Raw genomic sequence first — 17,667 nt, forward strand, 5'->3', positions numbered from 1 at the left:
TGGATGGCGTGTACTATTATACTTTCAAATAGTAACCTGGATTCATCTAGTTGTTTTGCATACAAATTTGATTCTGCTCGATAATTAAAGGACTCTTTTTATAAAAAGGGAATATCTAATACTCTGCATACCCAGCGGGATGTAATTTTAAATTATATTGATGTATTTTAAGTATTATACGAGCGATATTGGATCTGTGTTCGGCAGACTCTGAAAATTTGTAATACCTACCCTACATAGAATATTAATACCTCTTCTGATTCGCTTATATACAAGGTGATTCAGTCATTAATTTTAACCACGTATTCAGAAAGCCTAAAAAAGATAGAAAATTGAAAAAAAATTACTAGACCTTTTAAAAGATAAGCAATGTGGCCTTTAATTCCCGGTAATTTAGCGCCCTACTTAGCAACACATTTTATAAGTGGGAACGTGCCGGCGGACCTCAGAGCGTTCAAACGTTGAAGAGAAACAGCGGATTTCCCCGGTCGTCTTTTTTCGATATTGGTACTATATTATTTGTGTTTATCTTTAAACTTGTTCTAATGTTTGGTTTGCTATAAAGCTATTATATTCTAGTCATTTTGTGTCATAAAACTGCACAAAAATCATAATTCATATTTTTTTATCCGGTTGCAGTCAATACGTCATACTTACTCGTTTCTAGTAGTGTGATATGTGTTGTTTCTGGAGAATCTGAAGTAAGGGAATCTCTGTGGTGTCTTGAACGCTGAAAAAAAAGACATTAGATTAATATTTTCTTGCAGCAACAATAATGTAAATGTAGTTCGGTAACGTCCAGTAGGTAGGGGTTCGTAAGTTGTATTTTTCATAAACCCCATTTTTTGCAAGTAGAACAACATATTAAAATGTACAGGCACATGTTGAGGAAAAACGTGTTATTACCTAATAAATTATATTGCAAAAAATGCTTTTTTAAGGATTCAGGAATAAACATAAATTCGAATCGGTTCAAAAAGTCTAAAAACAAACGAGCTCTTAAAAAAAGTAAAACTTTAATATCTCTGGCTGTGTGGGCCTCAAAAAAATAGATTTTTTTAAATTATTTATAAATAAAGAGTAGAAGCAGATAATCCTTTATTTAAAAACGTTACGCTTATGGCACATATCTCGCTTAATATTAAAGATAGATCCTAAATCCTATACCATTGTAAACCCCATAATGTCTTAAGAGAATTTGTAAAAGTGTAGGTTATTTTATGAGAAAAAATCGAGTTGGTATCTCTCGAAGACGACATTGACTCGTTTTACTTGACAGCAGAAACAAATTCTTTGTGAAAAATTAATGATAAGTCATAACTTTTTCGCACATACTTCTATCCTATCTAGAAGTATGTGCTTTTTCGACATCTTTAAAGACAACGACATTACAGTTCTATCTAAAGTTTTCGTGTGCACATTTTTATGTATTATTCGTTTTCATACAATTTAATGAAAATTAGAAAAGAGGATTAGATCCGAATAAAGAAAAATTGCGTTATCGTGACTAAATCTTCCATAATTTGACCATCTTTATACGCAAGTAATAGATAAGAAAACATTTGGGCCCAGAATAAAAATTCAAATATCTCTGAGGTATACACAACTGGTCACCATCAGACATTAAATATATTCAAATGGATACGTCAAGACTTTGCGTGCCCCATTTTTCCCTTTATCACTCTTTGATGTGAACTCAAGTGAGTAAAAGTTATATCGTATAGAACTTTTTGTTTATGTTGTATTCCAGTTTGTTTGTGCCCATATCCTTAGATGTCATATTCTGGGGAGCACGTACATCAAAAGGACATGCAGACTTTTTGTAAATGATACATGAAGGCTTCGGGCAGGAATAATAAATAAAATAAAGGGCAGAGGTATGTTTTGATCCTCTTTGCTGCATATAAAAAACTCATAACGGTAACTAATAAGCGTTCGTGTTTTAAATTTCTTCTGCGTCTGGGTTTGTATTAAATTTTTTGTTTTTTACGACCCGCCGAGTTTTAGAGGCTAATAACATTTTTCTACTTTCATTAAGGTACGAGTAAGCTTTGATAAAACTTTGCATAGTAATGTCTGGACCAGTAATGAATTATACCCCGTGTCAATTATCACTAGCTATTTGGATGAATATCTACCGACATACACGTGTAACACCCATGTCAAAAACGAAAATGACCTTTCAACATTTATCGAGATCATATGCGCATATCTAAAATAGTCAAAGTTTTTAGTAGATTTTTAGTAATCCCAATAGGTACATATCTGCCTCTGATCTGAAGCGTCGCATCGATCAATTTATTCGATACGTATCTAACGGTATCCTAATGCCTGGCCTGTCAGCCTGGCGTGCCGGTGAACAATCCAGGTTTTTTGCCGAAGGACATTGGTCGTGCATTTTATTGTCTCTTGTGCGAACCTGAGTGAATTTGAAGCTTTGTTTGGTCGAGTGTATGGCACGTGTTTTTATGGCAGTCAGTAGCATTGTGTATTGTGAGCATAGAGCGGCACACGGTTTGACCATAGTTTATTTGACTGTCGCCACAAAGCTTCCTTAGACCTTTTTTGTTAGATGCTCAAGAAAAACTTTTTTAAGTTACGTCACATTTTTTTAACCCACTTTCAATTCGTGGTGTAGTTAAAAATTTGGAAACACTCCACCGATTTATTGACAAATGACAGTCGTGCGAATAGATTTGAAAATGTTTCGTTTTTTTTTTCCGGAGCTTCAAGGTTCTACAGCACTATCCACCATCTGCCCCAACCCGAGTCCGATCCTGCCCCTCCTTCGCAGGAAATACTGCTGATTTAATCAATTTGGGAATTGATACACTGAATACTAATTAGCCGAACTTATGAGCGTCGGTTTCTCGCAAAGTAGGCACCGAGCGATTCAACTGTTGTGACTGATGGAGTGATGGACGTCTCTATGGTTACAGCCAGGTGAAAGGGGGCGGGTGGGCGGCTCGCGTCGCCGTCTCCGATCCACTTACGCCCCAATCTAATTAGTCTTGATGAATTTTCTCACTAAAAGCTCCCGAGCACTTTCGTGTTCCTGATGGTGTATTTATTTCGCAGTTGGCTGCGATGTGCGCCGGCGCTGCAAAAGGCCCGCAGAACCGGAAGAACGGGAAAAACCTTAAAAAAAGTCTTCCGCTATTTTGACAATAAATACACTGAGATAAATGTTTCTGTATTTTGAGGAAACATAAAATCAAATCAAAAACATATCTCGTTTGATACTTTCGCGTAGGGCTTCTCAGAAATGGAAGAATATCCAGTGAAATAAAATCATCCAAACGATGCCGCAAATAAATAATTCCATTCCACAAAACTAAACAACGCCTGAATTTAAATTGGTTCCGCTGTATGCATTACACTCCTTAAGCCAGGGAAGTTTAGAGTAAGGATTGTACAGCAAATCCTGCCCTGCACTCTAATTGGGGCCCGATGGCAGATAAAACCTTTTAAAGCAGTTTTAAAATTCGCCGGCAAAACTAATTAAAATAACAGAATCCAAGAGTGATGCCCACGGGATTGCAAAGTTGTTATTTAAGAGATGAGAGATCGCGAGATTCATTTTGATCTATTTGCAAAGGGAAATTCGGACGATAAATTTTAAGAGTTCTGACGTGAAAAAGTACAATTCTCCAGGCCCGATGTGCTCATTTCCAGCGACACATTTTCTCTATAGAAAATTATGTAAATCACTTTAACTGCGAATCAGATAGTGCCGAGTAATTTAAAAAGGCTCGACTTTCTCTCCATTCCATAATTTCATTTCTCCGACGGTATAATCAATTTTTTTGTCATATATTTATTTAACTGAATTTATATTTCCATCGGGGGGAATGAGAAATAAAATATATAATAGCGTTGAAATTCGTTCCACGGTGTAACATTATTTTAATTATAATTCGCGGCGCACTGTTGTGAGCTATAAACAAGTGTAATAATAATAAATAATCTGACTGAATCCAGTTTGTACAAATGATATCCAATATTGCAAAAATATTTTATTTGCTTTAATATTATATTTAAGCGGGTCAATGTAATAAATTTATTAATAATATATTTTTTTCATAGAAATATTCCAACAAATCGATTTACATATACAGGGCTGGAAAATCCACATGGTCCATCTGCCTTTACATGAGAGCGACAAAGTAAAGTAAAGAAATCTGTGCGATAGACAAGGATGGCTATAGTGAAGACGTTTCATAATCTGAATAGTCACCGCCCATTTCGGGTTAGAAGTGGGACTGACTATTCAGATTATGAAACGTCTTCAATGTAACCATCCTTGTCTATCGCACGGATTTCTATGACTTACTTTATCGCTCTTACGTAACTGCCGATGTACCATGGGGACTTTCCGAACCTGTATACTAATATTCCTTTATTGCAAATAGTTATGTGTACTTTATAATTAGAAATCGGAAATGTTAGGGCGGCTACAATGCGGTACAGGATTGGCTGTAAGCCGGATTCTTTTATATGTAATTTTATTCAAACAAAAAGTGACACATCATAAGAATATACAGGGTGATTTCACTTTAAATACATAACTTTTTTCTGTGGGACTCGGTATTCAAGATACAGGATGTTAAAGTTTACAGAAGAATATACAGGGTGTTTGGAAAAGTTGGTACAAAATTTAAGGGGGTGAAAATAGAGCCAAAAATAGTAAAAAAAATTCCTATAAAAATTGGTCCTCCGGAGCACCGTTACTGAAATATGGCCCTCCAAAGGAGTCTTATCATTTGGATATTTTTTAAAATAAATTTCTTTCTGATTAAGATAATGGAATGAAAATTGTATGTAATAATCATACCATAAGGGTCTTTGAATGCCATAAGTTTTATCAAAATCGGTTATAAATAAGGATAGTTTTGTAACTACTCTTAACAGAAATTTTTCGAATTTTTTTTATTCCTTTGAATTATCAAGCAAATTATATTTTTTAATGAATTGGACTTTTTTGAAGAAAAAATGTATCTACTTTTTTTTCGAATTCTGCGTGGTTCAGTCAGAAATAATTATTTTTTAAATAATGTATGGCTCAGAATAGTAATATTTGGGCTTGTTTTTACGTTTTATTGAATTTTCCTAATAAATTAATCCGTTTATTTGATCAAAACCTCCTGGTTTTAACCAGTGGCATACTACTAAAGCATCCGCCGTTTTTTGTAGAAATAATGTTAAATTCAGGTACTGTTACGATAAATGAATGACCTTCTACCTTCAGCAGCACGCCACTGGTTAATGGTACGAGGTTAACATTACATTCAAAAAAAGGTCTAATTAAGTGAATACGCTGTAGTAAATTTCATTCAAATCGTTCAGCGCAATATGAAGGCATGACAGAAAATATAAGTTTTTTTGGAAATTTGAACACCCTGTACCTCTGCCTCCGATATGAAGCTTCGCATCGATCAATTTATTCCGTGGTGGTGGTCCTTCTCGTAAAAGTAATGGGGACCGTTTTTTTTTTTGAAAATTCAATATTAATGAAGTTCCATAATCTCAATATTCTATTTCGCGTAAATAAATATTTTGTCACAACTTATTTTTTTCGCAGTCGGTAAACACTGACAAGTCTTAAGTTGTTTCAGTACACTGATGACTACCATAAAATATTTAATTTTGGTTTTTGTATAAAATCGTAGTAGTTTCAGCGAGATTTCCCACTAATTTATCCAGAATCCAACACCTAATCTAGCCTTGATACTAGGGACTGAAGGAGGGTTGTCTAGTTGGGGTAAAATAGATTTAATGTTAATTTCGACTTAGTTCAAGGCGTCAGAGTTAGGGCGGCGTTTTAATTAAATGCGCAGATGTAAAACCATTAGGAGTAGAATAGGCGACCGATTTAGTCCTATACAAGGTATTCCTTAAATCCGTAAACATCCAGTACATTAAAATAGAACTACATGATCTGTATTTCTGTTATCTCCTTATCTACCACCAGGCAGAAGATAAGATACACTGCACCTGTCCTTTTAAGGGGTCAATTTGTCAAGGGGTCAACTTGGCTAAACTTTAATGGCAACAAATAAAAGTTCCACTTTCGAGGTGCAGTAGGTTTAAGATTGAAAAAATCGATTTTCAATTTCTTATAACTCTGTTATGTCAGAGTACTAAATGCTTTCAAAAATGTTTTGTTTGTTCATCAGAGCTAGGTCTTGTCTCCGCATGCGGCACGAATCATTTTCAACTCTTACTGGCAACATGCACAATTGGTCAACCAACCAAGGATTTGACCCAATAAAATTGTTTATTAGAATATATCTTACTGTTAATGTTCTTTTTTACTTTTCCCTGTTGATACATTGCACGATATTCTTGAGATAGTTTCTTTCTCATTTGCAGTGAAATGCTGTAATAATTTACAAATATCTTACATCGTTGTCTAGTTAGTAAACAGTACCATGGTGACTCTGTAAAGGAGTAAATGTGAAGAACATGACTATAATATCTGGTAAATAGTTTATTATTTCCAAATTCTCAAGAACTGACCGCTGGAGGTTTATATCTCTTTTATTACGTTCACGAAGAGTAACCACGTCTTTCAGGGTAATTTTTAGTACGCTAAAGCAGTGAAATAAGTATATTACCGCCCGTAAATCACCGTTAAGAATAGACTATTTTATTTCACCGGACTTAACTGTTATTTAAATGTCGAGGAAAACTATTCTTTCGAGTTTCTATTCAAAATATTATTATTGTGTAACCGTTCTTTATGAAGACAAGTAGAATTAGAACATTGCTTTTCCGGTTTCAGTTCAGTTTTTTTCTGCGTTCAAGAATTTAAAACGGAATATTTAAAGACGGTTGAGATTATTCTACATGTTTTCTGTATGTTTCTCTGTTTATTTCATTCTTTAATTGTTGCTGAGCATTGTTAAGCACAATTGTTCTAAAAAGCAACAGTCCCATCAACCTGTCTTATATCGCGCTTTGTGGAACTAAGGAAAATTTGCGGTCAGTGAGAAAAACCCAATTACAGAGGAATGCAGAAATCCTCTGCTCTGCCATTTAGGAGGGGACTAAACACCAGAATTTATCGGTTAAATTTCCTGTTACAAATGAAATGAATGCCTGCCTCCAGAAACAGTGGCAGGCCATGCGATGTTTAGTAAGGTATCAAATAGAATTTGAGAACTGAAGCAATATTAGTTTCTTTCAATTTGAGAAGGATTTGACAACTGTTATGATATTTCTTTGTACTAATCATTGTTTCTTTATATCTGCAATTTAATTGATATATTTAAATCACAAGGACGGACAACGGCAATGCTTCCAAACGTTTCGTCTTTCTTAATTGTCTGCATCTTCCATCGCCACTTCCACAGAGCTTAGCCCGAGAACAACGAAGGAAGGTCAAATATTCCTAGGTTTATAGGCGTACTTAAATAAAGTTATCCTAATACGAAAACCCTGTTTTTGATGACGCTCTATAAATACATTGTTAAGATGTTCTGGGATGATCAAATTTTTCTTCTAATAAGTATTAATCTCGATAGATCGCCGCCTATGTTCCCGAACGTAACATTTCACGAGCAAGAATGAAATCTCGGCCGAAGCATCTCAGTTAGTTAGGTTTCGTTGTTTTAATTAGTTTCGCTGCCGCTTCCGAACTCCATCCTGGCAGTTCAAATTTGAGGCACTTAGAGGGGATTCCCGGGATTTATTCTTTCGCAGGCGATGGTCTGTCGTGTATAATTCGCGTGTAGAACGTTCAGAACTTCAGCGAAAAAACTAAAACAAAAACAACTTACTACTGGGAAAGGATTACTCTGCGGACTACAGCCCCGGACAGACTAGAATGTATGATTAAAATTAAGTTACTTTTCCAATAACAATTAACAACGACGACGATACATAATTGTCGCGCGATCGCTGATGTAGACTCAGTCTTAGCAAACAGTATCAAATATGACCTGTGTGAGTGGTAGTGTAACTTGATGAAAATCTCATTTGAGCAAAGCGAGTGCTTTACTACCGCTTTTATACATTCAGTCATAGAAAACCGTGGCGAAAATAAGCAGTACGAATATAAACTCTTTTATAACTAACATCTCGATCGGGAAATGTAGATCCATATCTGCATAGAGACCGAATTTAAAATGCACTTAGCGGAGTAAGTTTTTACGTCCGGAGTTTTTAAGGGGCGATATAAAATAAGAAAGTAAAGTGAATCGGTGTGTGTAAAAACCTTTTAATTTAACTTTTTTAAATTTATGGAAGCTGAAATAGGTTTAGGAAAGATTTGTTGGTAGTTTGTTACAGGAAATGAGTCTTTGACTCATAAAAATTTTTCGAATCTCGGAGTCCGGGGTCAATAATTCTGCGGTCGGGGTTCAATAAAACCAAGGTCGAAGGTTAGTGTGTCAGAATGTGCTGATAAACTTTTAAATGTTTAGCAGATATATGTCTAGAAATATAGATATAAGCCACAAAACGATTCAATTAATCAATATATTTAATACAAACTATTCCCACACTAACAAGATGAATCGCGCATATCCCCAACACTCGGTTTATACAGTTGAGAGGAACAGGCGACTGTTTGTATGAATATTAACAGGTGCAAATACACATATTAATTTAATGACGCTGTTTGTAATCCGGAGGAATATTCTCTAAACGCGGAGAACTCTCGAGTCGAGCGTTTCTGTTTATAACCCTCTTGGTCCAGCACAATCGACGCTATAATGAGTGTTCTGAACACGTGTAGTTTCGTCGTTAAAATACAGAGGATGGTAGTGGTATTTTCTTTTCATTCGGGTCCCCGCAAGGAAAAATATATAGTCCATGTAATCATTCAGTATAGTACGGAAATAGTTTACCCAATTTTCTTTTTCTTTTAATTTTCTCTGTAAATGTAGTTTATTCTCTGTAAATGTACCTATTAATAAAAATCTTAAAGACATTTTTAAGGGTTGGATAAAATACTCATCGCATATTTTGTGAAGGCAGAAAGTATTTCCGAATTTGAGAATACAGTGGATACCACCATTTCTTCGGAGGGAATATTATTTTTAAATTAATTAACCTTATTGGAAATTTCGATAAAATATTTACTTGGGAAACATGAAGCAGAACATTCCGCTGAGTAATAAAGTGAATTTACAGAATTTGAAGGGTCGTATTTTTTATATTTATTTAAAAAGCCGGCAACCAACTTTGCAAGTATCTAAGATAAAAGAGCATTTAGAATAGATACGAGTAGTACGAGATCCGTCAAATCGCTAGAGGCGCCATCTACTGACAAATACTGATACAATAATTGCACCGAGGCAAATTATTTAAATTCGGGCTAACCTTAATTGCAAAGCGCCTCATGTATTTCTAAAGATACCATCAGCACAGTAAAGTGCAACTGAAAGGTCTGTTTCTGCCGCTCCTGGCTTTTAGCATTGACGTCGCGACGCCTTTATCGCCTCCGGTGCTTCTCAACAGCGGCACGTCAGGAACTTTTAGACTTTCATTCGTAGAACTCCGACACGACTCATACATGGTGGGAATATGGGGAATTGTTTCTGTTTTATGACTTTGTAACTAGTAAAGTTTATGTAGTTTGGCGAAGAGTGATTGAGATGTCTCAAGGCAAATTATATCTCACATAAACGTTAAATATACAGCTTTTAGAACTTGTTCGGTATTATAATTGGGAACGAAAGTGACCTCCACACTATGTTTTGTCACGCGCCAGTCTACGGGAAGTTTTTCTGTGCAGCACTGGCTGGAGCTGATTTAATAACGTTGGTATCCATCATAGAGCGTTTCATTAGAGGAACTAAATTCCGATTTGGACGGTGCTAAACCCAAGTCTTTCATTAATTCAAACTGTATTCGGATAATTAATAGCGTATTCTGCTAAAACCGCTGCTTGCTTAATTTATCTTCTTGTTTTACGTATTAATATCGGAATTTTAATAGGTGACTACTTTATTATTTCCTTTCGCTAACTCCAGCTTGATTAATAGCTTTTAGAGCGTTAGTCAATAGATTTACGTCGTTTATGTTTGAGAAATATGTATATTCATTTTGGAAGAGGCCAAAGTGTTTATGTCAATGAATTTTATGACGCTTTCAAAACTTAATTCCCAGTTTTTCTTTATGGTGTACAAAATTTACCACCCTTAACTTAAGGGGCGACTTAATACAAACGCTAAAAAACAAAAACTATGGTTAATCGTAAGTACTACATTTTTGGTGTATTCAAAGTACATATCAGAACCAAAGTTTTGGTTTATAAATCGTTATTTAAATGCAAAAAGTTTGTAAGATACACAAGCCTTTAGTTGTGAAATATATATCGCCCTTTTCTTGCGGTACTTCATCTGATCTGACCAGTTTCATATAGTCCAGGGAACGAAGAGAAACCTCCGAATACTTTCGGATAGATTCGATTTTTAATGAAAATTTGGAATTAAACTTATTTCATCCTGTAGATGAAAAGTTTTAATTATATGCTTGATATGCGCTTCTTATTTTTAGGGGATGACTGTGGAAACTAATATGTTATCGTACATAATATTTAGCATCTATAGTGATAAATTCAGCTTGCCGAAACAAAAAGTCGCGAAATGGTAATTTCTCAGCTCTTTTTCCTGGCCTAAATGGTAAATTTCATATTGTCTATGATCATGTTAAAATTGTCAGTTTTTTTTTCATAATCTGAAAGTTCGAAAATCAATATAATTTCTACAAATATTCCTGATCGTTAAATGGTTTTTAAGATATTCTTTCTTCACTAGAAATACCTAAGTTTTGAAAAGTCCTGTCTACTGATGATCTAGCTGGGCGCACATTCCGAACAATGCAAATTAGCTGGAGTACGATCATCTCCTTCACCACTAAACTTGTTAATACTTCATTATTAGTTAGAAATTTCTAATTGTTGCGGTTCTGCGGAATATCCGCACACTATCGACGACAGCGTATAGAGCGTCTTTCGATGCGCCCGTAATTATACTCTAATTTCAAAACCTATTAATAATGGGTAAAGTTTGATGCATCCGATTTCGATACAAAATCCCAGAGAGCTATCCTTCCGGTCCGCCGTCTGTAGGTGTTGAATTGTAGTTGACTAATTGCGTTAGCCGATGGTAATTTAACTTCGCAACATTAAAGTTTCTTATATACAAAAGCTCTCAGGTCCGATCAAATTACTCGTATAAATAAAATATGGCGTAATCAGTAACGAATATAGTTGCTAATGTAGACGAATAAATGCATTTCATATTCAACCCACGTTGCTTTCGTAATTGATTAAAATTTCACAACTACAGAATGCAGCTTAAAACTGTAAGCTATTATGTATAAATAGAGTAAGAATAATATTTCATGATTTGTAATTCGAATAAAGTCAAGAAAACAAATTAAGTGAGAAGATTAGGTCGAGTAGAGTTAGATCAGAATTAGATCACCTCAGTTTAGTTCAAGTCACTCATAATTTAATCATGTCATATTAGTCCAGAAACCAAGGGATTCCCCTCCGAATTCTTTCGGATAGAATCAAACTTCTTCTGTTTATAACTTTTGATCTAATCAATATTTTTTGACGCTCAAGGGCTAGTTTTGTAGGTCTCTTGAAGGCGAAAAAAAGGTACCGTACTATTGTCTCGTGGAAATGAACGGAAAAAAGTTATGAGCGAAAAACGTGAATTTACGTAAAAATTATACAATTAACCAGCCTGTAAACAATCTTCCCCCCCATTTTTATGACTGTGGAAACTAATATGTTATTGTACATAATATTTAGCATCTATAGTGATAAATTCAGCTTGCCGAAACAAAAAGTCGCGTCCAACTCTATATTTCTTGGCCTATATTTAAGAAAATAAAATGGCGAACGTCTGTATCGAGAAGTGTTAGTAGGTGCAAGAAAGAATGCGATAGAACAAAAATATTACTGCATGAAACTTATAATCTTACATTTCTGAGCCATCTAAAAAGAAAACCCATATCGGTTCCATAATGAATATTACCTCTCTCACTATCCTTTGTCCTCTTCGAGTGAACTTAACTAAACCGATAAGGGGTCTCATTAGTGCCGTAATATGTAGATGAACTAATTAACTCCAGTAATGTAATAGGGATCGTCGTGGGTTCTCCGATCTGATTCAGTTTAATGTCTTTGTGTCCTACGGCTATTATCAATAACAACAATGTTGCCACCAGAAGGGGGTGTTTGGGACGGTGTTAGTAGGACCTTATTCAATTCCACCTGCTTCACGCTAATGGCGTCCATTGGTAGCGATAATAGATGTGTACAATGTTAGGTATTGTATTTGAAAATATCGAAATGTAAACGAGTCTCTTTTTTTGCGGGGACTTAATCTTGCATCTGTCAACGATGATTACTACGTTAAAAGCTACATTATAACATATACAGGTAAATTATCTTTAACTCTAAATAGGTAGGCTTCAACTATAGTCATTTACCTGATATAGTTGTTACGATATCAATTGGAACCTGTGAATCTTAAAGAACAGGATCATCTGCACTTTTCTTGAAATTTCTTCATATGCTTTAGCCATGATGTGTCTCGTAATTTATACTCGAATAGCCATTGGGCGAGTCCGGTGTATTGGAGACCAGTCCGCCTGATGTAGAATCGACGGCAGCGCGCTGGTCGTCAAAGCAAACCTGTATTGGTCCACTAGGTCGTAAATAATTTTTTGCATGGTATTCTACATATAATTGGTTTGGTGTCAAACGCCGTTCACGTGGTATATTTATTGTTGGTATAATACGTATTATTAATTATTAGTTTATATTAATATTTGTTCATATCGTAATCAGTAAAGGGTAATAGTTATTAAAATAAATATTGTATGTAATTATTTAGTAATTTAGCATGGCTTTCTGGAGACCCTTTGAAACGGAAGATAACGAAATAACCCGGGAAAATCCCCAAATAGTCGAGTCGGTTTTTGTCCAAAGCGTCGAAACAAACTCAGAGTTTAAAAACAAAGATTTACACGTACCGAGTCAACGTATTATTTTAAATATATAACGAGCGTTCAAATAAAAACGTGGTCAAGTTGGTTCTGAAAATTTGGACGTAGGGCGTAGCGTATAGCAAATGAATTTAAACGTCATCTGTCAAAGCGCTATATCGCCGCTATCAATTTGAATATTTTCGTTTTAAAAAGCGTTTAAAATGGTGTTTTCTCAAGAACAAAAAGTGTTTATCATAGAGTCCTACTTTAGAAATGGACGTAAGATTGATGGAATATGGAAGTATTCTATTGAGGAATGTTTCATAGAATTTCAAAATCAATTTCCCGGCGTTGTTGAGTACAAAATTTTTCAAAGTGCAGTTCAGCGTTGTGTTAATGTTTTTCGTGAAACGGGCAGTGTAACAAGAAAAGAAGGAAGCGGCCGACATAAAAAGCGGACTGAAGAATTAAAAGATAATGTCCAACAAATAATGGAAAATGCGCCAAGAACTTCTGTACGTGTTTTAACACAAATGGTGGGAGTATCAGTCGGTACCTGCCACACAGTGTTAAAAAAAGATTTGCGTTTGTTCTCCTATCGTTTAACTTGTCAGCAAGAACTTCATGAAGTTGATTTTCCGCGACAGGCTGTATTTTGTGAATGGTTTTTAAACAACTACGGTGAACTTCATAATATCACCTTTTTTTCTGATGAAGCCTGGTTTCATTTAAGTGATTACGTAAACTCACAGAATATGAGAATGTGGTCTTCTGAAAAACCAGATAACTTTTTTGTCGAGGGCCCTCTACACGCTCAAAAAATTGGAGTTTGGTGTGCTCTCAATCGAAGGAGGATTTATGGACCTATTTTTTTAATGGTACTCTTACTGCGCACAGGTATAGAGAAGAAATTATCGCTCCTTTTGTTAACCAGCTGGATTTTTACTTTCAACAAGATGGCGCAAGGGCACATACGGCAGGCGAGACGATGAATATGTTGAGGGAAGTTTTCCAAAATCGATTAATAAGTCTCAATGCTGAACATGAATTTCCACCAAGGTCATGTGATTTCTTTTTGTGGCCTTACCTTAAAAACACTATTTTTGAACTGCCTATTCCTGATTTAAACCTTCTGCAGGCTCGACTTATAGACAAGATTCGTGAAATTAACAATAGATACCCCAAGCATCTTAGAAAATGTCTTTAATTCTTTGAGGAACAGGTGTGAAAAGTGCTTGGAACAAGGAGGAGGACACTTTCAGCAGCTGCTTTAATTTATTATTATAACAAGGAGGGGGACACTTTCCGCAGCTCCTTTAATTGTTTGTTATTGTTATCACGATTATTCTTTAAAATAAAGTTATATAGTCATTAACGTTATTGAAACTGACAGCTGCTAGAAACGAGGTTAAGTTGGTCGCTATAAGCTACTCCCTACGTCCAATGTGTCAGAGCCAACTTCGACCACGTTTTTATTTGAACGCTCGTTATGAATGTTTAAAGAGAGAAAATAGTGAACAATGTGATAAAGAAATTAGGAAACGGATTAGCGAATTATCTAAGACATCAAAAACGACAATTTATCGCGTAATTAAAGCGTTATTAATCACGGTACAAAGAAGAAACGGAAAAATACAAAATTAAAGAATATTGACGAGTTTACCAGAGATTTAATACGGCGCACAATTTATATGAAAAGAAAATAAAGTTCCTACTTTAAACATGATTCGAGATAAATGAAGCGATTATCCTGATTATAATTATACATCTTTAGATACTTTAACTACATGTTTTATTACAATGCGGTTTTAAACATAAAAAACTTGACAATCGTATGGTAATTATGGAATCACGACGGATAGTTGCACTTCGGGAAGATTATTTGCAAAAAATTAGAGAATATCGTCAACTAAATAGGAATATAGCTCGGAATATAGTACTTCTAGACGAGACAAGACAAAATTTTTCTGTACGCCTATGGATTCCGTAGAGTTTATGAGTTAAATGTTTTTATGCGGTTACAACTGACTATACAAGTTATGTATGACAAGTTATCTAGTTACTTTTAGTGGAAGAAATATTAGAAATAAATGCACCTATAGCAAAACTTTCTTAAGGATCGATTTCCCTCAGTTCTTGCCATCGTTCCACCAACAACACATCAGCCATCTTATGTTCGACAACTGTTTAACCGTGGGCGGGTGCGTTTTGTTATAGTGACAGCAGCTATCAAGCCATCAACGGCAAACAGCGGCCACAATTAACTTCCATCCCGTGATTCGTTCGAATACTTGTTGGGCCCCGGAAAGTTTATCGATACCCTAGGGCCGGCTAAATAGCCGCTGCCTGCAGCACGCTCTCCTATTAATGTCTTTACAAATTACAAGGCGAGATTGTGGATCTTTATTGGGGATCCTCCGTGATAAAGGTGCCGTTTGCTGAATAGAGGCAACCCGGAGACGGAGGAAAATATACAAAGAACGTTTATTAAGGTGTCGTGCGGGTCAGATTAGGGCAGATACGAGTGAATTTAGTGCCGTGTCCTACTTGTTTCGTAGTTGAAAAAAGTTTCGTGGGGAGTTTCGTGTACATGATGTGGGTTGTCAGGCAAAGGGAAACTCTTGCCCATTTCTCTTATTAATTATTGCCAGAAATATTGAAAAATATTTTGAAATAAAAACAAATTCTTCGAATACTATTTCAGAAAGCATTTAAATAAAAAATCAGCTCTAGAATATAACCAGATGCTAAAAATCAGCCTCAGTCATTATTATGCACTAAAAATTTCACGTACGTACTATCCAGGCACTTCCACTCCGGCGAAAGCGAATTTTACGCATCGGCACGGCACAAAATTAGAGAGGCCATTCCCGAAACATCGAAATCTAGATTTATGGCAGGGTCTGGTCACGTTGCTGGTGTAATTCATGCATAAAATTAAATTTTAATCAACACCAGTCGATTTCGCCAAATGAGAAATAGCATCGTAAATCGCGAATTAGTTTTTACACCGCCGTTCTATCAATTATTGGAACAGAAGCGTCGATGCTGCAACGTCAGGCTTTCTATATCGGTTAATTTTCGAAACGGTATAATGGGGGCAAAAGCATAATGCCGATTGTGTGAAATATGTTCATTATCAGGCACTATTGGTAAACTGCTATTGTGTTCTTTTGACTAAGCGTTTTCGTCGCTCTTAGTCTCATCGTTCGTAGGTTTACCAAATTCCTGAAATTATCTCCAAAACATAGCCGATCCGATTCAGTATTACTGTGGTTTTCATGGTACTCTTATTACTGAGATTTATTATTCATATTATTATTCTTACAAGTGTTCAAAATAGTTCTTTGAATAGCAATGCAGGGTTAAGGATTTCAATTTATGGTGAAAAAGGTATTAGCAGCTTCTCGCTTGTATGCAAAATGGTCTTCTGGTATCTATCTGGACAATTTCGACTAAATGTTCGAGATTACCTTAATAGAGTTCAAGAGGTAGGGTAGTTTGGAACTGGAGGAAAAGAATCATGGTTATTAGGACGTTATCGCTAAATATTAAAACTTGAATCAAATGTCAATGTGCTCACAGCTAAACTAAGTGGAGCAGTATTTCTGTTTAAATAATCCTTTACTGATTCTGGGTAAATGGGCGCTGCTTGAGATTCTCTTAAAATCTAGATCCTTCGCAGGAGCCATCTATTATGTATGGGAGTTTTACGATTTAGTTTGATCGTTTTTGCTATCAAAAGCCCCTTACTTTAAAAGTATTCATTGGAATAATACATAGATATAACTAATAGTATTCAAATGAATCTGTTCGCGTGAAGAAATTTCTCAGAGAAACAGATAATCTTTTACACCAATTAGTTTATTTCATTTATCATTTTTATTTGGACAACCCGAATATACCTACTATGAGAGTATCTATTTAAAAATTGCATATTATTGATACAAAATCTTTCTTCGTTTTCGTGTTTAACGAAAAAGGGGTTCTCTGGGGGAAATAAGACTCGGAATTTTAGTATTTATAGGGCATTAACTGCGTTTCGATAGAAATATATTAACAGGATATGAAATTCCCTCAAGTGAATTTACGATACGATGTGAAACGCACGTAGATAGGAGAGTTGTATAAGTAAAATTACTAAACTTACTCTCTAACAAGCCATTCGATTTGTTCCGATACATCAAATTCTACCATGGAACATTTAATCCAAAATCCTGTTGCTCGAGATTGGAGTGAAGTTATCCACACATTTCCAGCCACGATTTATGACACATGGTACATTGAAGGTGGGATAGATGAACCCGCAGATATGGGCGGGGCAAGACATGCGCATGCGCTGTGTGCGCAATAGACGCAGTATGTAACTAATTAATCATTCTACGGTGAACTCGGTGATATCAAATACGCCTATATAATTTACTCAATACATGGGTACAGCGAGTAACTAAATTAGTTAAATCACGACAGGATGTCTTTGAAATATTATAAATATAATAACGAATTAGCGTCATAAAAGAAAATTATTTTCTAGAGTTGTGTTTACGTTGCCAAGTGCACGCCCGGAAAATCTATAAATATAGACCACCAAGGCAAAACATTGTAACCAACATCAGCTCCGAGTAGCATCCCCCTGAATTATTTTAAATATAATAAGGAATTAGCGCCATAAAAGAAAATTTTTTTCTCGAGTTGTGGGAACGGTGCCAC

At 35.5% G+C, this 17,667-nt stretch overlaps 1 protein-coding gene across 1 annotated transcript in view; it reads right to left on the reverse strand.

Moving 5' to 3' along the window:
- LOC108909583 (follistatin-related protein 5-like) overlaps positions 1 to 17,667 on the reverse strand; it is a 124,654-nt gene that overhangs the window by 30,844 nt on the left and 76,143 nt on the right. Inside the window, exon 3 of the mRNA XM_018713965.1 lies at positions 658 to 730. Within this exon, the coding sequence (XP_018569481.1) occupies positions 658 to 730 (73 nt within the window). The remainder of the gene's footprint in view (positions 1 to 657; positions 731 to 17,667) is intronic.

The sequence above is a fragment of the Anoplophora glabripennis genome, unplaced genomic scaffold (genome assembly GCF_000390285.2).
Source record: "Anoplophora glabripennis isolate ALB-LARVAE unplaced genomic scaffold, Agla_2.0 scaffold147, whole genome shotgun sequence".
NCBI classification, from domain to species: domain Eukaryota; kingdom Metazoa; phylum Arthropoda; class Insecta; order Coleoptera; family Cerambycidae; genus Anoplophora; species Anoplophora glabripennis.